Genomic DNA, 25,065 nt, shown 5'->3' with positions numbered 1-25,065 from the left:
ATATTCTGTTGCAGCAAACATCTTGGACTTTTGTTTGGCTAGGGGAAGGGGAGAGTGTAGACAGTAAATTTGAAAATGCAATCAAGTACATGGTGGAGAGAAAATAGCATAGTAATATTTGTGTATTCTTACAATATGTTTAGGAGAAAGTTAATTTTAAAATTTAATTATTGTGCAATCCAGTATCATGTTGGTCAAATTTAGATTCATGGATTCTTTTGCACCTTTAAATCTCTGTTGTTTTTACTTGCAAGTTAATTTAATCTTGTGCAGCACATAATATGTCAGTGTGTTCCCATATGGATTTATGATAAAAATACCGTGTTCCGTGTATCTGCCTAGCTTTTCTCTAGTGAGAATGTGTTAAGGTATTGTGTTACTGCTGTATAATTACAGCTGTCTTGCATTTTTGACATTTGTTGAATTAATCCCTTGCATACCTCCTCAATATAAAAATGTTATTTAGGTAAGTTACTGACATAATAAAATAAACATTTTTTAAATTACATTCCTATGTACATGTATGCAGGATGAAGTCCAAGATCAGAATGAAGACAAAGATCAGGGTGATGTAGGTGGAGAAAAGATTCCTAATAGGAGATTTTTTTCTCTTTCCCAAATAACTGCCTTGTTAGAAGAAGATCTGGAAGGAGTTGAAAAGTAAGTAGCAGCAACGGCAATAATAACAAAATATTTATAATAACAAAATAAAAATTGCAGACTGTTTGTTAGATTTCTTTTGTGATGGTTATGTCGTTAGTCTTTAATTGTTCATTTAAATCATTGATATTTAACATTATTCACAAAAGATGGCAGAAAGACTTTTGATCTCAGATCCAGTCTGGTTTACTGTTTTTCCTATATCTTTTAATTTTGCTTAGACTCCTTTATTTCTACTTGTATTTCACCTTGTCGTGGTTTCTGAATTTACAGTAGCTTTAAATACGCTGTAAACAAAATACTAAGATGTAAGTAAGAACAGACCGATACTGAGCTTTTTTTGGTAAGTTATTTTGGTAATGTTTTTTTTTTTGCTAAAACATTCAAGATTCTGTACTGTAACATGAGTTACCAAAAAAATCAAAAAGGTCTTAAAAGTTCAGTAAGGGATGGAAAGCTTAAGAAGGCATTAGTAGGTCACCATTATGGTGCTCTGGGGAAGTAGGAGGCAGCCAAAGACTTCTGATGTCAGGCTGCCTTTGTCTTTCCTGTACCAACACTCTCCCTTGTTATTAGTGTTTAATAGCAGCTAAATTTAGGAGGCCAGGAGTTCAACCTGAGACTCCAGATTTATATTTGAAAAATTGGACTTTTTAGAAGTGCAAGAATTATTTAGGAGTGCTTGTGTCTGCTAGCAGGTTCTTAGGGAATTGAAAGCCAAAGGGTTGGGCCGCTGGTCTAGTTTGGGAAGGAAGAGGTGGGGGGTATATAAAATCCAGCTTTGTTCCTCTGAATAGGTAAGCGTTTAATAGAGATTAAAATATTCCTGAAACATATTCTGTTCTTCCTATTTGTCACTATTCTAGGGAGAAAAGGTTTTTCTGGGATTTTTTTAAAGAAAACTGGAAAGAAAATTCGCCACCATCAAATAATAATAAAAAAAAAATCTTTCCTTTCCTGTTCTCTCTTGCACAATAGGCCTCTTTAAATTTAGAGGAGACTGAAGTGTACAACTCATGGAGACTAAAATGTGCTTAATGTGCACAATTCTTTGTGCAACTTTCTCATCAAGATTAAAAAGAAAAGCACTGAAAGATCATATGCTCTTTTAGTCTCAGCTGATCACACATGTATTTATATATACATGCTGTACAAGGGAAATGTAAAGTATATGCTGTATCTGACTGGAAGGAGCATAGTTACAGGGTATTTTATGCCCACTAAGCAGTTTAGCAGCAGCATTAAAATTTTGTTTACCACAGTGCGTTGTGTCTATTTACAAGAGCAGTTTGAAGGCCACAGCTAAGGTTAGAAAATCAGAATAGATCTGACTGAGTCTGAGAGTTTTGATGTCCTGCATTCCCATCTATCAGGGAGTTTTGTACTGCTGTCCATCTTGGTGAGACTTGAGCCCTATGAAGAAGGAAAAAGCAGGGAGGGTAACTATGGAATGTAACTGCCCCATCATTTCGCAAGCATGTACAGATCCTGTTGTCAGTGACATGCCTTACAGAATATTGGAAAGATGAGCACTGACATTGTTAGCAGAATCAGAGAAAATCTAAATCCCTGAGAAGCTCTGATTATGAAAACACAGAGTTGGCAGAAGCTTCAGAGAGAGAGGATATGGACTGTTTCAAACCTTGGAAAGTTCAGCTGGCCATGTTCCACTTCTATTCCAGGACACAATTTAAGTGTTTTTAACCGACTTGCATGTGTGCAGCCATACAAATTTGTCATGCAGAACAAAGGAATACATGTTTTAAACAAAACTGATTGGATTATATGCTTTACTCTGTTAGCTATTGAGGTTTTAATTAAAGAAAGAAACTGATCTCTTTTGACAGTGTATCTGTACTGTGTTGGGTAAAGCCCTGAAAATCAAATGGCTGCTATCAGTAGGTTCGGGATTAATGTCCTTCTTAGGAAGGAATGAGAAGGCAGTAGGGCTTGGGAAGAGCTTGCTTTTTCACAGGCGTCTAGAAACTCTGATCACTGGCACCTGTGTCCTCAGCTGTAGTTAAGAAGCCAAGGATTGCTTTAATGTAAAAATTAACTACCTGAGACATGGCCAGAGTTATACTGGAAGAATTGAAACCAAATTCTAGCACCAATCCCCTCTCTTCATGTGGGGAAAAGCACACAGTTATTATAAAAGATGTAAGTAATTCTGTGTTTGGATAGAGTAGACATAAATGTGTCAGCAACAGTATGGCCTCCTACAAGGGAGTGTATTTTTTCATAAATTTTTCAAGTTAAAGTAAGTGGAAAAATTTTCATCGTGTGCCAGTAAAATGGGATAAGGCTCTTTTTAAATGTTTTGACCCTTACGCAAGTGCAATTTAAACTTCTAAATATTTTAGCTACTTTCCATAATTATGCGTTATATTATTTGCATTAATTTTCAAATGTAATTTTTCATCAGAGGCCACATGAAAAATAATCTTAAAATGTAAACAAGACCTTATTACTACTGTAAAGGTATCTAAATCAGAGTGAAAGCATGATAGTGGAAAGTGGAGACTAATTGTGTCATTTCATCCCACAAACCAATTCCTGATGAAACACTTTTTTTCCTCTGGAATTTTCAGTGTATTTCTCTTTGGTTTTGTAATGCTCTAATTTTTGTTCTTTTGTTAGTCATATCTTAACACTTCAGTAGTTTTTGCTGAAACCTGCAGGCAATTGTTTACTTTTTGTTATGTCCTCTGATCAAAAATGCAATCTAGGAATTGATGTAGCTAAATTCAAGAAATTACGTGCATATGCACATATGAATAATATAGCAACTAAACAAATGTTATGGATACAATTGCATGCAGACCAAGTAAGACCTTGGAGTCTGTAATTTGTTTTTTTAATTTCATTATTTTACTCTGCAACTTTTTTAGGAAGCTGGAAGAATTTCTGAATCTTACACAACGAAAGACATCTTTAAAAGAAACTATTTTACTAGAGTATTATGCTGCAGGATTTTGGTGGGGTAAAGAAATGAACTTCAGTCTTATCCAGCTCTCACGATTCTTGGATCTATTAAATTTCTCCTTGGAGAATGTCAGCAGTAAGTATAATTAAGATGTGTAAAATAAATATCTGAAGTGGAAGACAAGAATGTTTCTCAGTCATTTTAATAAAGTGATATTTAATTACAAGTAATTGTGAAATGATTTATTTTCCTCTCAAATGTTGGTATGTTAGACTTTGTGCCTGAAAATAATTCTTACTTGCAGATCTCAAGTCTTTTGAGTAGAATATTCCTCATTCTTTGTTTGTACAATATGTTGTACAAATGGTCCAGGTCCTGAAGAGACCTTTTCTTTGCTATGGTAAAATAAATAATAATTACAGTAGAGTGAGAGCAAGGAGCTCCTAAATTCCAATTCCAGCTTTCTCAGTGACTGACTCACTGTAGCCTTGGGCACATTTCTCTGCTGTTTGAGATATTCAGTACATCCTGTAGCATTACAGCAGGTGAATTACATTTTTTTTATCCTTGGAGGTCAACTCTCGGCTTCCTATATGGCAAATGCTGCACTTGTGGCACAGAATATATGTTAACTAAGGACTGGTGAGGGAAGTAAACTGGCATTGCTGCTGAAGATGAAAAATGACAATGTAAGGACGGTACCTCCTGTGGCTATGAGGAAATTGGCCACAAAGCATGAAGCTTGGTCAAGTGGGAATGAAATAGCCAGAAAAAAAATTGTATCATTGTCCTCTAAAACCTTCTTTGTCAGAGATTCTAATGCTTGTTTAACATTCACTTTGAAGGTGATTATGTTGAGAAAAGTCCATCCCAGAGGAAGAGTGAAAGGACTCAGCAGTTTCATTCAAAAGACGAATATTTTAAAATCAAACTCGCAACAGTCATTGTACTCTTTCACTGTAATTTAGTTCAAGGGCCTTTCTGACTTGGAATTTTGACAGAATATGTACGTGCTTTATGATCATTGGAATTCCAGTTGTCCTTCCTGTCTCTAATGAGAAAGTATCTTAACATATGCTAACTATATTACTATAACAATGGAGCAGGATGGAAACCCGTCACAAATTAGTTTTATGAGACCATGTAATACATGTGTACACAACAGGCTGGTAGCACAACCACTTATTAAAACTGACTGACATTTTTCAGGAATGTCATCTTAGTTGCATTAAGCTTTACCAAACTTTTAACTCTTTAAGCTTAAGATATTTTCCATGGCTCTGTCTGCTTTTAGTGAATTTTTATATATAAAATTGCAACTGAACCAGTTCCGTGGGCTTGCAGACAGAGGCTGTGGAAAAAAAAAACAACCTATTTTGTCCCTTTTTTTTTTTTTTTTTTTTTTTTTTTTTTTTTTTTTGTTAACAGGTCTGATGCCCCGGTGCTTTGAAGTAAAGATTTGGCAAGAAAATGTTGTGAATTTGCTTTTTGCTTTTTGTTGGCCTGTGAAAATCCCTTTAGATTTGGCTAAGATATACGTGGTTTTTAGAGAAAGAAAATGTAGTTTTTAAATGCTTGCAGGAACCTTGTATTTGCTTCACAGCCCAGGACTGAGATGAATTATCTTGTAATTACCAAACATTTCAACTAAAAGCAAAATTCTAATGTCTTCTATATTAATGACACTTTCTTTTCCTTTCCCTGCACTGGACCCAGTCAGCCTGGAGAAATTAAACTGACTTGGCCATAATAGCAAAGGTAGCATTTAGAAGGAAGAATGGATTTAGAGAAGGAGAGTAGTGGAAATGTGTTTAAGGCAGGTAAAGCAGCAAGGAAAACTGGAGGTGTTGCTTGATGAGGAGGAAAAATGAGTTACATGATTTGATTCTCTTCTATCCATTGAGGGTAAAGTATTCCTTACCTCACAGATGTTCTGCATGAGTCTTCCTGAGACAGGTGGTTGGGACTGAAAATCAGGTGTGCAGAGGAAGGAAAGAGAAAATTTGAATGAGTTGGCAACAGACTCAGGGCCTGGGTGATCCTGTTATGTGCCTTCACTTGCCTACAAAGGGTGATATTTCTGATTCTGTTGCTTTTCCTCATTTACTCTGACTTCTATTTCCTTATTTCCTTTGCATTCTCTGTGTTTCTTTCTTGTCCCTTCCCATATGGTTATTTGTATTGTGCTGCCTCTCTTACTGAAAAGTGGGGTAGAATTTTCAAGCCTTTGATTACTGTACCACTAAAGGGCAAAACTATAAAAGAAAAGAAGTCTTCTAAGTATTTTAATTTGTTTTCTGTACAAAAAACCCCAAGGAGTGTATCAGTAGAGACATAAAACAATGAGGAAAATAAATCTATTTCACCACTGGTGGATATTTCCCCCTTCTTTTTCTGTAGATTTTTTTTAGACATAAAAGATAAATTGTATTTGAAGCTTTTTAATTTTTATTTCCAATGGTTCTAGTGATGGCAGAATCTGTGTGCAAATCAAAAAGATGAATCCTTTATTTTTATAGGTTCAGCAAGCACTGATAGATTTCAGATTGTCCTCTTTGTCAGGACAGTTATCAAACAGAATTTAAATTCTAATTCCAACCTGTTGTGGCATTAGGTTTTGATTTCCAGGGTAAAAATGTAATTATCTGGTTTGGAAGGATGCAAAAATGTCTCCAAGTTTGATGATACATGCAGGGTCTTATGCATATTCATATTTAATCTATTATGACTGCAAGCACTTTAAAATACTCTTCTCCCTTTTTAATATCTGTTCCTGTATTAACGGCTTATGTTGCATGGTCAGAAGAATAATCTTTTACAATTCATAAGCAGTAAGCTATTTTAAAGAAAAACATACTCTGCCTCTCAAATTTGCATATTTTTCTGCCTGTGGTTCTCTCAGCATAGGTAAGAGGTGAAGCTGTAGTATCTTGTACACCTATTATTGTCATCTTTCCATTGTGGAGGCAGAGTGGTGGTTTTGTAATGGAATTTTAATGGACACTTTATTGATGAGAATAATGGCAAGAGAAGCATTTGGCTGCTGTTGGCTTTTAAGTTTTTATGTGGTGGGTCATAACTAAAACTTCAAGAAATCTTATAATTAAAATGGGCCAAAAACCCCCATCCCACCTTGTCATGTTTATACATGGTTTTGTTCTTTGGGATTACTTTGCAGGCAAACGTATGACCTTGGGAGAAAATTTAAAAGAACTTGAAAGAGCAATGACTGGAATAGGAGAAACTGAGTCAGAAGAAGGAGGTTACCTGAATTTATTCAGCATTGAGCAATCCAAAGCAATCATTGATTTCTTGGTTGTCAGGTATTTATTTCTACAGAATCTGTTTTTTATTTCATTAATCTAATATAGTGGGAAAATGACTGATAAAATAGCAGCAAGAATAAGAACAACAGCACCAACAATTTTTAAAATATTATTAGTTTTACACTACTACTACTACTACTAGTATTTTGCTGTTATTTTACTGGACACCTTCCTACTGTGCTAACATACTGCCAACACCAAACTTTAAATCATGAAAAAGAAGAGACAATATGCAAGGAGCAGTAAAGACCTGGCCTCAGATGTCAAAGCCCAAAAAATAAATTTAGACTGAAGGTTTATAAAAATATAAGATTCTGCTGAAAATATTCCTTTTGGGTTTTGTTTGAAGTAATAAAAGAAAACAGAGTAATGCATGGGCAATAATCTTGTTTTGCTTTTAAAAGCTACTTTTAGATTCCATCTGAATAAAATTGTAGATCTTATTTATCTTATTTAGATCTTATCTTGACTGTTACTGTAAGTATTTGTATGGCCTTGACAGTTATTGTGGAGTGAAGTGATTTAAAGTTTTGTACTTACGGAATTAAGATTCTGATCATATAGGAGTCATAAAAATGTTGTATTTCAAAATCAGCAAAAAATCCAGTATGTACGTGAAAAGGTTTCGTGAGAGGTCTCAGCTTTTAAACAGACACACAGAAAGAGATGCAAACAGCAGTACATTCATTATTTATTTGAGGAAAAATCCTGAGTCTGATAGCAGCAGTAATGCCCCTGTATGAAGTTGTTACTGTAATGTGTACACCCCATTTCCACTGGAGTGCCGTGGTTAAGGCAGTGGCTGGACTGACATACCCCTGTTTGCAGTACATGATGGACAGAATGGTTCTCAAGCGGTTTAACCACCCGTGAATGTCAGGGGCAAGGAGATGGAAAATTACTAAGTTACTCCTGTAGTATATGCTCAGCCACTGTACTGCACCTGTAGCCCTTCAACCCATTTTCTGACCCAAATGGGGGTGGGAGGATTTGTGGCAGTTGGGCATAAAAATTGAGTAAGGTCATGGCTGATCCATATGTAGATTTGCTGGGAATTTTCTGACTGTTCTGTAGGAAAAATGTAACGCAGCAAAGAGGGAGTTTTTAGAGTGTTTCCCTGAATGCAGAAAAGTATTTTCTCTTGAGGAAAGGCAAAATACTAGGGTAGCTATTAGACTTCCAGTTTAGAGTACTTGGATTCAGGTGGAGATTTAAACCCATTGCAGGCAATTTCTCTTACGATTGGGCTATAAAATGTGTCACTTTCTCCTACTCTCTGATTTTTTTCTTTTGTTTCTTTTTCATGGAAAATATAAAACACTTAAGATTCTTCCCATAAGAAATGGGAACATCACTTTAAATCTCAAATTTCTGTAGTCAAGGCAAAATAATGTCCTGCCAAGTACTAGCCCTAAACTAAAAGGAAACTTGGCATTTAAGATGTCTCAACTCCTTTTACTTCTGCCTTCCTGTCTGTCTTTTGTATATTTATATGGAACAAACGTTCTTTCCAAATAGCATGTCTGTAACTCTTGTGTAAATTATCCTGTGAGAGATATCTTGTCCATGAAGTAATTCCTTCACAAGTCAGAAGAATTTCATCCAAGAGATTAGGTGCTCCATCCTACTTTGAACCAAAGTATTAGCTGGGCAGGAATAGAATGAAGCTGCAAAACTTTTGCAGCAGAATGGTATTTTGGCCACCAGATATGTGGTTGTATGTCCAAACTGCTCAATTTATTATAAATGGGTGCTGTGGCGATGTCGTGGAAGTGCACACATACACTGAAATGTACCATATGTGTCCAGTTTATGCAATCCATTATTTCAGTCACTGGAATATTTTTTTCTAAATAACAATGGAATTGGCACACTTAAATGGGTGTATTTTAAACTTTATGAACTCAGAAATAGTTTTGAGTTTTATTACAATTCAAATTAATGTATTAGTTCAATATATTTTTTCTTGTTTAATTTTAAATGATAAGCCTGTAGCTTTTTTTCTACTCAAGACAGTATGACATGTTGTAGTTCAGATCACATTTTTATAGATGAGCTGTAAACCCATGGGATTTATAATGGAAACAGGGACAAATGCTTAACCACATTGGCACAAACTGTGCAGCAAGTATAATGATACCTTCAGGTTTGGTGGAAGGTGACAGTTATCTTTTTATCTTGTCTCCTTGGGCAAACACACATCAACATAGCTCCTGACATTTTCTTTTCAGGAAGCAGTGGAGCTGGGGAAATATGTCATTCTTAATCACCTTCAGATTCTCATATGACATCATAAGAGGGTCTATTATTAACAATATTACTTACGCAAGTAAAATTATTTCTGTGTAATTGCTAGAAACACTGGTATGGAATTTTTAAATTGTTCACATCAAATTGAAACAAAAAGGGGCATTTTGTATAATGCCTGATAGAAGAAAGAAAACCACACTCTTTTTTCTAAATAAAAAAATGTTGATATCTGATTTATGTAATTTGATTTCAAGAGGATTTAATGGAGAATTTTTTTCCTTCATGCAGGATTAGGGGTGCCAGGTTGAACAGAGATATTTTTAAAAATAAAGACATAAAATTCAGAAATGCCAAAAATAATTACTTATATTTTTGGGTATATATTTCAAATTATACATACCTGTAGCATAATCCATGGAGAATATCATAACACCTTTGGAGGGGAGGGGAAGGAAAAGACCTGACCTTTAGGTGCTGTAAATCTGGCTTATTTCCAAAGCACTAGGATAAGAGAACAAATTTGAAATATTAATTTCTGCCAGTCCAATTGGAAGGATATATGTCTTATTTCCTGTGTGTCTGTGATGCTCATAAAATATTTTTTGTCTTTTTTCAAATAATCCCTGTTAGAATTTTACCAAATTACAGGTGTGTATGAAAGGCGACATTTATTTACATAAATCAGTGTGTGTCATTTCCAGGTTAAGTCTTGAACTCTCTTTAAACATAATATCTGTGTCTCCACTGACACATGTCAGGAATTCTTTGGTGAAGTGCTGCAATAAAAATGTACTTAAATGAAATTGCAAATACTGTAAAAATTTAATTAATTGCCTGTGTGCTTTGGTTTAGGGTTTGGGGGAAGGCAGCCTCCAGCTGATGGCAGCCAGACTTTTTAAGTGGGCCTTGCCAGTACCAGCCTAAAGGTGTTGCTGACCCAGCTGATGGGTCTCCCAAGAAAAGAACCTGGGTCCTGTCCCTAGGTAGAAAGCTTAGGAACTGGTTACAGATGTTCCCTGCAAATATTGCTGTACTTTTCACAGATACAGCAGGCAGGATGGCAAACAATTCTTGGAATCATTCTTCAGCCTGGACTTGGTATGAAATCGCAGAGCAGTGTTTTAAATCATATGTCAAAATGATGTGACAGAAGCCAGGAGTTCTGTATCATGATTGTAAGAGAAGAACTAATTGTAACGGACGGTGACAGACAAAACTTTTGGTTAAACAAATACTATATCGTTGATCATTAGAAAAGGAAACAAAGAAAATTATTTGAAACATGTAAGATGGAAAGCCGTACATGTTTAAGGAAGATAAATATTTTAGTCCATTGACAAAGTCTATTTAAAGTTACTTTTGTTATAGTACACAAAACTGCTGTGTGTTAATCTATTTTTTTAGTTTTTCTTCGAGGAAATACTACACTGATTTTGCAAAGTGACCTTGAGAGAATAAATACTTCTATTCTTTATTGTTTTGGTGTTCCAAGATCAAACTTTCTCCCTGTACTGGCAGCCCATCCCAGAATCTGAAAGCTGATTTGGCTTTGTTTCCTTCTTGTCTGCTATTGCTGATAATAAAGGCATAAGTATCCTGGTGATAAGTGTTTCAGGAATTACTTTTTTCAGAGGAGAACTTTGTCTTCTTGGAGGTCAATTTCATAAGGACTAAGTGGATGTATTTTTAAGTATCGCACTGTATTTTCCACAGACATCTGATAATAGATCCTGCAAACTAAATATGCTGCTTGTTGTATCTGAAGTTAAACGACTGTTTCTTTTTAAAATTTGGAATGTTACCATGCTGGAGGGTAACTCTTAGTTTAAAAAAACTCATAATATTGTTACCTTTCCAAAAACTTACAGCTGTAATAGTCTATGTTATGTTGTCTTTCAGCTTATTTAAACACTATAAAGCGTATGAATACCTCTTCCACGGTCGTAGAGAGGAACGTGTGATAAGTAATGAGGTGAGTCATTTATATAGATGGAACTCATTATGCAGAGTTCCTTAACGAGTGCACCATGGCATATGTTTTATATTGCTCAAAGCGACTTCATGTCAACATCCCTGCATTACTAACGTAAAACGGCTGATTAAAGAGCGCAAGTTAAGATGTTTTGATCCTCATATTCAAAATTAATTTGGGATCTCAAAAAAGTGTAAATGCATTGCTTGGTTAAGTTGTTAGTTGTGTTAAATCAGGAACACTTTTGTGTAGGTATTTGTTAGTTGATGCATGTAATTTGAATTAGCAAAGTGAGTCTGACTCTGCTTTAAAATCAGCAATCAAAATCAAAAAATGTTCTGTGCCATGCCTAGTCTGACCACAGCCCTAATAGACATGTATGCATGTGCATGTACAGAGTTGTGTTTCTATTGTAGCCACCAAGAGTTAATTATTCTGGCTATAAAGAAAGAAGCAAGCTAGAAACTGAGCATTTTGAAAGAATTCAGTTAACAATAGTGAGTTGGCATCACTGTGAGCTTTGTCATGTGTTCGAACTTACATGTGAAAAAATACATAAGAAAATGTGTTGATGCAAAACATGGCCTTTAATCAAATGGACAGGTTCAATTAATCAAATAAACCTTTCTTTAACCTGACTGTGCTTTTTGAGGGTATTTGTTATTATACATTAAAAAATATTTGCATTTTAAATTTGTATTAAGAGTCAACTGATTGCCCAGAGGGGCACAGTAGTGTATTGTTTTTGATGATGCTTATATTTTAGCTTATCAGCATACAATGAAGTTAAAATTAGCACGCTGGAAAAATTCCTTTACAATTTCAGCTGGTATTTTGACTCTGGTGATGTGGGATAATTGCTTTCCATGTTGCTTTTAAGTAGCCATATGATAAAATGACTTGTCTTGACATAGGTGCAAATATTTGGAAATTATTCTTGTCATTTACAAGATGGGTTAAAATTCCAATTATGATAAAATAGGTGTAAAAACTGTCAATACAAAGGTAGAGCAGAACTTCAGCATTACTATGTTAGGGTGGGGGTTTTGTGTTAGGTAATCAGATCAATGGGTGGTTAGCACTTCTTAATTGGTAAAATCGATTTTAATGAGGCTTTGATTAAGTAATTCTTGTGTAAACTTGAATCATGAATCTTAGAAGGTTTCAGACTAGCTTAAAGGAAATGTGTTTGTGTTTCCTGAGGACTCCTTTCTGGTGGGTGAGATCATCATGCACTGTCCCAGCCACAGGGCAGGGCTTGCCCTGGGCAGGCTCTGAGGGAGCACCATCTCTGCTGAGGGTACCAGCACCTCTGGGCAATGGTAGGAGTGGATTTCAGGGAATGAATTTGGTGATGATCCAAGCAACAAGTGCCATCTGCACCTACAACTGTCACAAAACCCTGCATGACAATCTTTAACTCCTCTATGGCCTTTTCTTACCTATGATGCCACTTCACTTTAATCCATCTGTTTTGTATTCTGAGCTACGTGGCAGGGAGCTTTTAATTTGTCCAACTACACTCCAACACCCAAGAAAATCAATACTTATATTCTGTTAGAGTTCATTTTGATAGGGTGATGCATTGTTCTTCAATAAGTAAAAGTTTAAGGTATTGAAGCTGCACATACAAATTTATGGCATTATTTGCACTTGTTTTATCTGTTAAAATGTGAGGAGAAGTGAACTCAGCAGAGTCTTCAAGTTCTTTTGCTGTAACTTTGTATTATTTAGTAATTCTTATGCATAAAAGAGATCATTACTTCTATTTTGCAGTCCCTTAGATGAACAGTTTTTTTGGGCTGCCATGGTTTGGTGTGTGTGGCTGTGGCAGGAGCACACCTGGGATCACTTGCTCTGCAGCGCATCTGCTCAGGGAATAGGAGATCAACTGGGAAATCCATGTGCTGAAAATAGAGAGTAAATTTGTGCTGAAAGTTTGGCTGCTGTCCTGTTATGTAGACCGGTGTCTTACTGGGAAAAAAAAAAAAGAAAGGCCACTGCATGAACACCACAGCCCAAAGCTGGATCTGATCCTGACTCTGAGCTGAGTGCAACTAATGTCTAAGTTTTCCTTTAGCTCCAGGAATAAAAGCCTGTTCTTTTGGAACAGGACACTCTAAATTGTAATGGCCAGTTTTGCCCAAATAACAAGAACTACGGTGTTCCAAGAGCTTAATTACAGCATTATCTCCTTTTGCAAATGAACACTTTGAAACAAGTCAGTGAAATGACTTGCTTCAACAGAATTGATTTGCTTCCACTGAAATGGCTTTAGCTCAGCAAGTATGTGTGCCGAAAAAATTACCTACAGAATAAAAGCCCAGCACCCTCAGGAGAAGATCTGCTTCTTTAAAAGAGATACAGCTACAACAAATAAAATCAGTGCTGTAATGGATATCCTTTTAGGGAAACCACAGTGTGTGTTTTCCAGAGAAATCTTATAGCGATGGGTTGTAAAGTCATTGGAATTTTTTTTCTCTAGCACAGGCAATTATACAGTGTTCTCAATCAAGTTTCCTTTTTGATCTTTCACTGCAGTTATTTCCAAATGACCCTGTCATTTCCTGTGTAGAATAAAATCAGACAAGAAAAGGGAAATGACTCAAAACTCAGATTATGCATACAATATCTGTGGTCGTGCCACTTAACAAAATCTAAGTTATTTAAATGTAGCACATAATTAGTGGAGTTTCACAGTCTGATTAATATTCTGCATTTGATGCAGCTAGCATAATAAAGCCACCTCTGTAAAACACAGACAGTGTTCAACTCTTAAAAAAAAGGTAACAAATGCCAGGCTAATTTAAATATATAATTTTTTTTTGCACTGGCTAAAGCCTTTAAACCTCAAACTGCCTAAGGTGATCATATTGCCTAGGAAAAAAAAAAAGTTAAAACAGAAAGACATGAATGCTTGGTTAGATGATAAAACACACATCACACTTCTAACCTACTTTGACAGTATTTAAAATTTAAAACTTGCCTTTCTAGCTATCAAATCCCTTACTTCTCCTTCATTCCAGATCTACAAAGACCTATATATTATGTATGCATGAATACCTGTTAGAAAACATGACGGTACAAGGAATTGCTGAGAAGTGTTAAGATTGCCAAGTAAATTCATTGCTTTTTTTTCCTGTTACTATTATGAGCAGTTCCCCCCATTTAGAATGATTACAGAAGAAGCTGTGCTTTAGCTGTTCTGTGGCTGTGATCCAAAATGAAATGCAAGCAGTGCTACCATACCAGAGTTCTTCAGGAATATTGCTGTTAAAGATACTGTTTTTTTTTCCCCTTCTGCCTGTTCTGGACATTTTGCTCTCTAGCTGTGATTTAGTGCACCTATATTAGCTTGCAATTTCAAGGAAAGCAAAAGGAGTACAGACTAAATATTGATGTTCAGGGAGTCAATGGAACAATTCCTATTAACACGTCAGATCTTAGAACAAAGGTTTAAATTGTTAATACATGAATTGTGTAGAAGTTTTTATTCTTTTCTATTTCTACATTTAGTTAATTTATTTTGCTTTGATAGGATGACATATTACACAATATCTTGCAATTTTTTTTCTCTCATTTACCAATTGTACCTTATACTGCAGTTCATGGTTTTTGCTGCTCTCTGTTGTGTATTTTTGGATAGTATGAGGCTAAAGTCTTTTGGGATTATGTCTGCTTTGAAACATTTCCTAATAAAAATAATGTGGTTGGTAAATCTAGTTTTATTCCTAGTTGCTTTAGCCAGCCTGATGGAGTAATCTACTATTTTATGGCCCAGATGACTAGCTAAGTTTGACTTCTTGAAATAGTAGTATACAATGTAATTTTCTTTAGAGATGTCATAGTGGGTCAGGTTGCAATAAAAATATCAAAGATTAAATTTAATGGCAGTGCAGATTCAGTATTATAGCAGTCACTAGATATCATCCTCTGTACTTAGAGTTCCAAACTAGTTTCCATTAATGCTTTCATTCTATGTACTCCCTGCTTTCTGAAGCATTAAGGATTTGGACTGTGTCTGGTCCTTATCCAGTTATGGGTTGGGTTGGGGTTTTTTTTTAAGTTTGAACAAAATCCCTTCTTTGTTTGAATTTAAGGAGGTGGATAGGAAGAATATGCTTTTTGAAAGCTAATAAAGCTTTTTTTTCTTCTGATGGCAAAAGCCCTAAAATCTGGGACTTGACTTTGATTCGTAATCCTCATTAGGTGTTGCATATTTAGGTTGGTTAATCAGTCATTGTTTAAACGATTTTTCTCCATGACTTCTTGAGAACTGCATTTTAGAGATGTATGAAACCAGAACATTTGCATAAGCATATCAGTTCACACTACAGAAACTCATTCCCCAGCTAATGGAGTGCTTTTCAAAGCCTGGAGGTTTCAGATATTTTTAGTGTCTAAAAACCAGTGAGTTGATGTTTTGTAGCTTTGTTTTCTAAATATCACCATGGCAAAGACATCAAGAAGAGCATAGGACTGGAAGGGATGTCTTCAATTGTCAGCTCTCATGCTGCTTTCTCTCAGGGAAACATTTATAATCCTCTTCAGAAACCTATCAAACTCCAGTTTAAAAAGTTAATTTTTTTTTTTTTTTTTTTTTTTTTTTTTTTTTTTTTTTTTGTCTTTGCTCCTTCAGTTAGGAAGTACCCTAATGCCTGGTTTCTGTAATTGTTACAGAACTTCAATTTCTGGTCTGGGTGTGTTCATGACAAGCTTATGTGCATTTGTCCTTGTGACAATTTGTGCCAGTATTGACCTTTAGCTCTTGTTCCATCCCCAGTGTTTATTTTTCTAGTGCATAAAGAGACAGCAATCTTGTTGTCAGCCTTCATTCAGCTAGACTAGAAAAACCAGCCTTCTCTAATCTTTGCTTTAAAGGTGGACTTTGATACACCTGTGCTTACATCCATACCCGCTTCTTGTCATTCTGTTTGCCTTCTTCTATAATTGTTCCACTTTAAATCAGTTTTGTTAGAACATAAGTGACCAAAACTGACATAATATTGTTGCTGAGATAAAAGCAAGGCCTTGTAAAATATCAATAGTGCTTTCTTTTCCTCTGCTGGGAGTAGCCTACATGATAGGTCCTAGAAGCATTTCATACCTGTATCGTGTGGCTATCTCATTGTGCATCTGCTATTCTAGTTCTCATTTGTTATTGTATTTTCTAGCTGAGGTACTCTCAGTGCACTATAGGCTTTAAAAAAAATATGTCCCCACAATGTCACCTCCCAATTTGTCATTGAATACAGGAGTGGATAGACTTCAAGGGCGTTCAGTCCCATCTGTGTGGTATTCCTGCGCACTCATAAATTGATCATGTCTCTCACGTTGCTTTTGTCTAGAAAATTATTTATTTAATAAACTATGAAATTAGTCTGGCATCATGTATCTTTGATAAGTTGATGTTGTGTTACATTCCATTTCTCTTTCATTTCCATGGTCTTATTTAGTTTTTCCTTCAAAACATGTTCCTCAAGCCTTTGCTGCTATGAAGATCAAAACCACAGCTTCAGGAGTAGGTTCATTATTTTCTGATTGTGGATGTTTAAAACTGGTACTTGGTCTTTTGATGTCTGAGGGGAAATTTTTGATGCCCATTACAGCAGTATGACATACCCAAGTCCAGGTTACTGAAGTAAGCAGCTGGAGAGCCAGTGGGTTTTGGACAAAATTCACAGATAACCAGCCCTTTGATCTTGAGGCTTGCTATGGCTGTAACCAGAGATCTTGAAGGACTTGTGATTAGTCTGAATGAAAAGTGGAGTCTGTTGGAATTGTATGCAGTGCTACTTCAAATATTTGAGCATCCATTGTCTAGTAGAAACAGCCTTTGTTTTCCAAAGATTGTGTTGGTATACTCATTTGTCAGTAGGGCAGCTACACTGATGTTTAGCAGTTGCATTTCCATGTAGGTCACATGCTGATGGTCTTCTAATGAACTTTTAACATTCCTGAGTTTTGGTAGCTGAACTGCTCTGCCCTAAGAGCTGGTGAGAGCTCCAGAGAGCTGGTGGAAATCATAATCCAGTGCTGAGTACTTTTACAATGCTTTAGAGGATGATTAACAAAACGTTTTTTGAATTATTTTCTTAGGAAACATCAAATACAAAACAAGCCTGCTTTTTAACTCAGTAACATGCGTGAAGTCACGAAAGAAAAGAATTCAGGCAGGACAAGTGCCAAATAGCTGACATGGGCTGTGCCTTCAGTGTGCTGAGCATCATGGTTCTGACCCAGACAGAGTTTCAACAGGCACCTCTTCTTAAGAAATTGGGAGCTTTAATTTCAATGGACCTATTCACACACACAGATTTAAACTGAGAAGTGACTGGGGTCACGTTGCTCAGCACCCTGGAGGATGAAAACTAAAGATACTAGAGAAAAAAAAATGAGGCTCATGATCACTTTTTAGTTCAGTTGTACAACTGACAAAGCATCACATTTTTTGACTGTATGATGTTAGAGGGAGAGAAGGAAAAACTTGAATTCTTGGCAGGAAAACAATTCTGGAACTATGAAGAAATTATTATATACACAGATGTGCTCTATGAGTTTTTTAATCATTTATTTAGAAAGTGACTTGGTTTCCATATGTATGGAATCGTGTGTGTGTTTGTATGTATGTGTTTGAATGTATGTAAGCATACATAGTTGTGATAAGAGCAGTAATGACTTGTTTATTTACTGGAATGCAGGTCAGGTAGGAACGGTAGGCTTTGACTGGAAGGATAGTCAGTACATTAATGACAGCTTGTTTCTGCTATTCATCAGAATGTTCTATGACCCAAATGATAAAGTGCTCTATCAGAAGACTACAGCTGGTTATCAATCAAGATGTAAATTTTAATAGAAGACATTGAGATTGGCAGAAATGTATTGACTTGGAGAAATTTTTAGGTGGTTAAACAAAGTAGCTGAAGACAGACTATTAGGATATGAATTTTGTTTTACTTTTCTAGTATTCCAGAATAGCTCACTCTGTCAATACCTTTTGCAAATTCTACTTGTTTAACTTGACCAGCATGAAAAAAAAGTACTTGGAGCTGAGCAAAGATCAGTAATTTTGTTTCATAGGAGAATCTGATAATTTTGCAGTTTGATTTAATTCCAGTTTAAAACAAAAAAATAAACACTTAACAGAATTGCTATTCTTACATGTCTGTGTTTAAACTCCCTGACACAAAAGCAGTGCTTTTGAAGATAATTTCAGAGCCCCAGCTTCATCATGGTGCCATACAGCGTAGCTGGCTCTGCTGGAGCATGACCAACATGATCTAGGAGTCCTCAGCTTGTCATAGGGCATGTTGCTGGGGAGACAGGAATTTAGAAAATAGGATTCTTTATCAGCCAGTGTGGCAAACCATTGGAAGGGCTTTGTACATAAGCTGGTGAAAACCAGGTAAGTCGCTGCTGGCACATTGGCAGAAAGTTATTTGCACAATAACTCAACTTTAGAAAGTTCAAAGAACGTAACTTGAAAGGAATCTACTTAAAAAAAATAGAGGTACATTTTATTTTGAGTCCAGTGCATTATGTCTGCTGCAGTACAGTGCTGTTTTCAGTGTTAAAGTCTTCCATGTAATGTAGCAGGGATCAAGCAGTTATTCAAGAATGTGCCACATTTTGTTTATATTTTGGTGGTTCAAATTTAGCTGCCTTTTTTAAAGTTGTTTGCCAGCAGGTACCATTTTGGTGCCTCTACAGTTTGACTTAGTGGAGGCTGGTTTTCCGGAGCAGTTGCCTTATTTCCAAGATTTCCTGCATTATTTTTGGTAATTGGCAGACAGAAATCCATGACCTTAAAGTACAATTAACAACTGTTTTGTACCCATTACCTTTATCTGCAGCTTTTCATCATCTTGAAAATCAAATTGTATTCATAAAAGTATTGGTGGAATGGGCAAGTGATGTGATATTTCATGGGCATGTATCCCCACGGGTGAATATTTAAGTATCAAATTCATACATCTTGTGACCTTATGTTATGAATAACATGTTGACCTTATTCATATAAATAAATAGCATGACATTTCTTTACCATGATGATTTACAATCAATATACATTTTAATAAATTTTCTTCTGTTTAGTTGATGTTATGAGGACAAATGTAATCCAAGTCTAAATAACAGACAAGTTTTACAATCCTTTAAAGTTCCTTTTTAAAATTCACCAGAAAGTTTGTGTCTTCTAATACAACCTTGAATTTTACAACTTGTCATGAGATACAACATAAAGTATTTTTACTGAACATTGAATCTGATGTATTTGAATATTAATTCATAAAACATTATTTTGATTTCCTGTAAATATGCTAAGCTCAGCAAAATATAGTGTTACTCATTAGAAAACTAAGTTTTATAGGATGTCTGGTTGGTATTTGAGGTAACTTATATTGCTACTTAGGTTTACATTTAATAAACCTTAGCTAAGAAAATTGTTTAAATTTCAAAGGAAAGATAATAAATAAAATGAGGGCATCGAATATTAATGCGAACTGTGCCTTTATTTTGTTAAAGCATTCAAAGTTAAATAGTGGTGGTCTGTTAACAATCTAGGGCTATTTGGCAAGTCTCTAAACTTACTCAATAATCAAAACATAAAAGGACAATGGAAACTTTTCACAATAAAAGAAAAAGGAGTTGAGTACAGAAACCAAACAAATTATTCTCTGCTTTTTCTTGGTAAGGAGGTGAACTTTATAGGAAGGGCAGCAAGCTCTGTGTTAGGGTTGCCTTTTCCTGCCTTTGTTATAAATTACATCTGTCTGTGAAGAATCCTCTCCAGTTACTTCGTGGTTCATGGCTACGGGGGAGGTGTGCATGTCTATTTGGAATGGGGCAGAGAGAGACAGATTGTGGGGGAGTCTTTTCATTTTACTGGTTTGTTTTTCACTGAGGAAATGGTAATTCTAAGCATTAATTTGCCTTGCTTACTAAATATACAGATGGATAAAATTCCTAAGGATCCAGCTGTGTAAATAGAATATTAACAAAACAACTGTTTTCTTCAGCATTTGTATTATTTGTTCTTTGAAGCTTGCTAGACTTTTGGAAGACTTCAGCACCATTTAGGTTCAGTGTAATCATTCAAAATGTTTTTATTAGGGCTTAAATGAGGAAAACATTTGGCAAAGGGATGGAGTTTATCCAAAGCATAATGTTTGATTCTTTCATGAGAGTCTGAATACACTGCAACAATATTGTAAGGCACCAGAAATATGGGAATAAGCTGCCAAATGGTACTGGAAGGAGAGCCATAAACATACCCAATATGTTGGGTGTAGTGTGCTCTCCATGCCCTCCTTCCCCTGCCCCTGGTGGGCATCCAAAGAGACCAGGCTAAGGTAGCCCAGATATGGCAGTGCAGGGTTCTGGCCTCTTTCTCTCCAGTCTGCACAGTTTCTTTCACCATTTGATCCTAAGGCTGGAGTCATTTGCAGGCTGCTAGCAACAGAGCAAGGTGGAAATTCTGTCCTTCTAATTCTGTCCTTCTGTCCCCTTCTTCAGTGTGGGCTGATGGCCAGCTCCCACCAGCTCCAGCCCACTGAGCCTCATTCTGTCCTCTTCTGATTTGGGAAATAGGCTCCCATCTGCCTCTTTCATCAGTCTTAGCTAACCTTGTGCTGCCTGAGTCTCCCACAAATCCACTGTGTTTCTGTGGAAGCTGAGACTTTGAGCACTCAGAAAACATCAAATAGGTAGAATATCTCCTCAGGGCAAGCTTGAAAACACAGCAGCTGTAGCCTTTTGCTGTTCGTCACAGTTAAGATTATTATCTAAAGTATTTTTTGGTTTGGCTTACCACGTGCACTGTTGAAAATTTGGTAGTGAACTCATCCTGAATCTCCTCTTGGCCAACTTAAAGCAAAGAGAAGAAATACTTAATTGTTTACACTTAATGTTTGCTTTTTCCTACTTGTTGGAGTGGGCAGATTGTTTGACTGACCTTAGGATGCTTATATGGTGAATGTTCCGTTTTTTAGTTTTTTTGGTTTTTTTTAGGCTGATTTTATCGTCATATTTTGTCCTCTGACTGCAAAGCCTATGTCAGAGCTCATGTAGGTTCTGCAGGGTTACATTGCAGATAGTGTTGTGTCCAGGATAATACCTAAACAAATATAGATGTTTTTGGCTGAAATACCTCAACATTCTGCTTTCCACTTTTATGACAAATGGTCCTTTTGACATTTTGGTTGGTTCTACAAGAATCCCACAGTATTGTAAATATATATTGCAGAAAATATTGTTACTACTCCCACAGAACAGGTCATTCTGCATGAATTGCATGCTGATACACGTATGACTATTTCTTTAGTATTAGAATTCCTGTGCTTGATGTGTTGTTTCTGTTCTATTCAAATAACATTAGGTAAGGAAAAATATCTCCTGTGCACTTGCACTGTCGTTTATTTTCACTGTGCATATCAAATTTGGCTTGTGAACACAATCTAAGGAAATGGCATAGATTGTAAGTGATGAAGATGAATGTTGCATGCTTCATTTATAGGAAGGCCATCCAAATATGGTCTCAGAGTTGTGAGAGCATCCTGTGCTTGAAACGTCTTGAATTTTGCATCGATCAAGGCTGTGGACAAGTTTCAGCATTAACAGGCTGGAATTCAGGTCTCTTTCTAGATTTACTGGATATTGTGTGTTGTGAAAAGATTGCAATACATTGCAACCAATGCATATAGTACTCTTATATAATAAAATGGAAGAGTGCTATGGATGTTCCTTAGAGATTAGTCTACTTTGAATATCTGCTTTACATTCTCTCAGCATTTTTCTTAGCACTCATTTTATATTCATGGTGCCCATTTATCATTTTTGTCTCTATCTGTTATACATTTAGGATCTTCATGATTTTCTTTTGTTCTAAGAAAGAGATTGTGCCAGCTTTTTGTATTCCGTAGGAATTAGGATGTAGTTAAAGACTTACATTTGGAGAAATGTTAAATTACCTGTAATGGTCAGATTTCCAATGAAGTATTGAAAAGTTTTACTCTCACAATAGACTATTTTCAGATTTTAGTGTTACTGTTGTCTTGGCAGGTCTAGATTAAAAGAAAGTGAGGGCTAGAGCCTAGGTAGCTGACTTTGGGGAGGGGAGGGGGTGGGAGGGGATGGTTGGTTTTTTGTGTGGCTTTTTTTTTTCCTCTCTTTTTTTTTTTTTTTAAATAATCCTACCATTGGTCCCTGCGGTGGAATTTCTAAAAATGTCATTATGTTCTGTCGATTTTGAGAATGACCCCTTGAGTTTATTGATACTGCATGCATAGAGCCGTTCATTTCTGTTTAATAATCATTTTGTTTGAGAAATCAAGAAATTGTCAAGGTGGAAATAAGGAGCCAAATGTTACTTATTTTGCCATGACACAGATTTTATCTTTTGCCCTTCCTCCTTGCTTGCAAATAGAGCTCTCTGAATTACTGAATGTAAAATTAATATCCTTTTCTTTGCAACCCTAACACGGCCAAACACAATAGGAGTAGTTAAAGACAGGATTTCAGTCTTATCTCTGTGTTTCTGAACTACTGCTGGTTTGTCTTCAGTTCCTACTCTTGTTATTCATACTGGTTTTATTGCAGTATATTTAATTGTCTCTTTGTTCTGATCAATCCTCAGTTAAATGGGTAAATAATAAAAGAAAGAGGTACATAATCAAATTACCAGCAGTAATTGGTCAGTCCAAGCATTACTGGAACTTTACAGTGGGTGGAAAAAACAGGGCTTTGGTATCAGAGTCAAGAAGGCCAAGCCTTTAAAACTGACAACATAAATACATTGGCACATCTTTGTGAATTTAAATTACAAATTATTGTGCATAATCAGAATCAGAGCAACTGGAAAATCATACAGCATGGATAGACTTTATTAATTTTGGATACAAATGGAAGACATTAGACAAGCTTAGAAATCTGACAGACTAGGAGAATCTTAATAATTGACAAGTGTAAGATAAAATGAGAATTTGTCTCCTGGATTGCTGGGGTTTTTTTCTTTCTTTCATAGTAGTGGAAACATTACAAAAACTAATAAGCAGCAAACCATATGCATTAGAATAAAATGTAGAAGTCTGTGGTAAGGAAGCTTATTTGGGTAATGGAAAAGTTTAAAGGTTATACATTAAATCGTCAGCAGAGCATTGTATGTTACACAGGGGACTGAGTTGCTCTGGGAATTGGGAATTAAGGCCTAAAGTTTTTCAGAGCTTGATTGCCATTTTAGTACATTTACAGCTTTGCAGACCATAACGTGAGTTGCTTTTGTTTCATTTTGTAGTGAACCAATACAATTAAGAAGACAAATCTGCTTTCTTCCTTAACATTTATCTGTTAACATACTAGCAATTTTAGTAGCAAAATAAATTGCTTAATCAGATAGGTACCAATAACTCTAACCTATACAGACATACAGAATTTGATTTTTTTAAATTTTCATTTTCTCCTTCCACCAAATCAATTGGAGAAGAATGGACAAAGAGCAAAGAAAAGGTAGCATGACTTAACAAACTAAACCCTGCTCTGTGGAATTCAGTTACATAAAAGGTCATTTTTATGGATTTGTGCTACTTAGAGGATTCTGCCTGTCAAATCTGATAAGATCAGTATGGTGGGGAAAAATTAAAGCTGCTCATGAAGACTACACTAAACTTGACCAATGCTACAATAAATAGTTGTGTTTCAGCAGGGTATTGCAGCTTCATGTTTACCTGGCTTTCGGGTTGACTTTGTCAACTACTTCTCAATTAAGATCCAATTTACTCAGGCTGCATAAAATCTTTGATGTGACACTAGTGTGCTCCGGAACTCTGTCTTCAGGGAACAGTAATTTCTATTCATCAAAGACATCTTGAATTTGAAAATTAAAGAATTTGGGATGGTGACTTTTAGACAAATTTTTCATGCGATAATGCATGAGAAGGCTTGTAATGTCTGTCCTTCTGTTGCTGTTGTCAGGTATAAATTTTGAGTGAGCTGCTAAGATTTACCATTCAATTTGTGTTTTCTCAATCCACTGTGCCCCTAGTAATTTCAGGGGAACTGCTAGGACTGCATCGAACGTAAACACTACATTACCATGGTGTGTAATGTGGGCCTCAGACTGAAAACTATTACATTGAAAATACTCTCTCTAAAATGCAAACATCCCATATTTACAGCTGTAGAAAATACTGCTACAACTTTGTGATGTGTGGGTGTATATGTGTATGTGTAAGTAGAGTAGAAAGTGCTGTATTGGTTCATCCTCTAGGTCATTCCCAAATAAGACTTCATTTGAAAACATTTTAACTAATTGTGCTTTGTATTTTCTGTAGTGACTTAAGGAGCCTAGTTAGTTTTCAGCATTAAGAGGAGGTTGCTGCAGTATATCTGCAATATAACGGGAATTATATTTGTTAATGTACTTTGGGAGCATTTAAATTCTAATCACGCAGACGAAAGGAAATTTCAAGTGATGGCAAGTAAATTTAAATTACACAACAGTAAAGACTTTCATACCTTTGAAAATATTTCAGCACTGGCTTTTTTTTCGCTTGCTTTGATTATCCATGATCACAGCAGAAGAATTCTATTGCTGTTGCCATAATTTCTGAAGCATAACTGTGCTAACATGAAATATGTATATATAGGTACATTTGCCAACTTGTTTTAATTTTGTCGTTGGCTTTCCACCTCATATGTTGGGAGGGGCTGCTGATCAGTGCAGTGGCTGAAGGAGAATGCAGAATTGTTGCAGGAGAAAATGAAGATAAGCAGGCAACATTTGCAGAAAAAGTAGGCACTTTTGCTGTGGTTCCAGGATCAAGAAAATAAAACCTGTCTCTGTGACCTCTGGGAGCCCTCTGTGGCCATGCAGGTGTTAGTGGCGCACAAGCACTGTGTAAAGCAGGATTTTTATGCCACATAAAATAGTCAGCTTT

The 25,065-nt window shown here is 35.9% G+C and overlaps 1 protein-coding gene across 1 annotated transcript in view; it reads left to right on the top strand.

Moving 5' to 3' along the window:
* Window positions 1-543: 543 nt before the first annotated feature.
* Window positions 544-25,065, top strand: part of CABCOCO1 (ciliary associated calcium binding coiled-coil 1) — a 44,230-nt gene continuing 19,708 nt past the window's right edge. Inside the window, exons 1-4 of the mRNA XM_041475167.1 lie at window positions 544-660; window positions 3,552-3,721; window positions 6,765-6,909; window positions 11,062-11,134. Coding sequence (XP_041331101.1) covers window positions 3,652-3,721; window positions 6,765-6,909; window positions 11,062-11,134 — 288 coding nt within the window. The 5' untranslated portion in view covers window positions 544-660; window positions 3,552-3,651. The remainder of the gene's footprint in view (window positions 661-3,551; window positions 3,722-6,764; window positions 6,910-11,061; window positions 11,135-25,065) is intronic.

The sequence above is a fragment of the Pyrgilauda ruficollis genome, unplaced genomic scaffold (genome assembly GCF_017590135.1).
Source record: "Pyrgilauda ruficollis isolate IOZ18807 unplaced genomic scaffold, ASM1759013v1 scaffold11, whole genome shotgun sequence".
Taxonomy (NCBI): Eukaryota; Metazoa; Chordata; class Aves; order Passeriformes; family Passeridae; genus Pyrgilauda; species Pyrgilauda ruficollis.
Note: the sequence above shows the minus strand (reverse complement) of the source record. Positions and strands in the feature narration are given on the sequence as shown.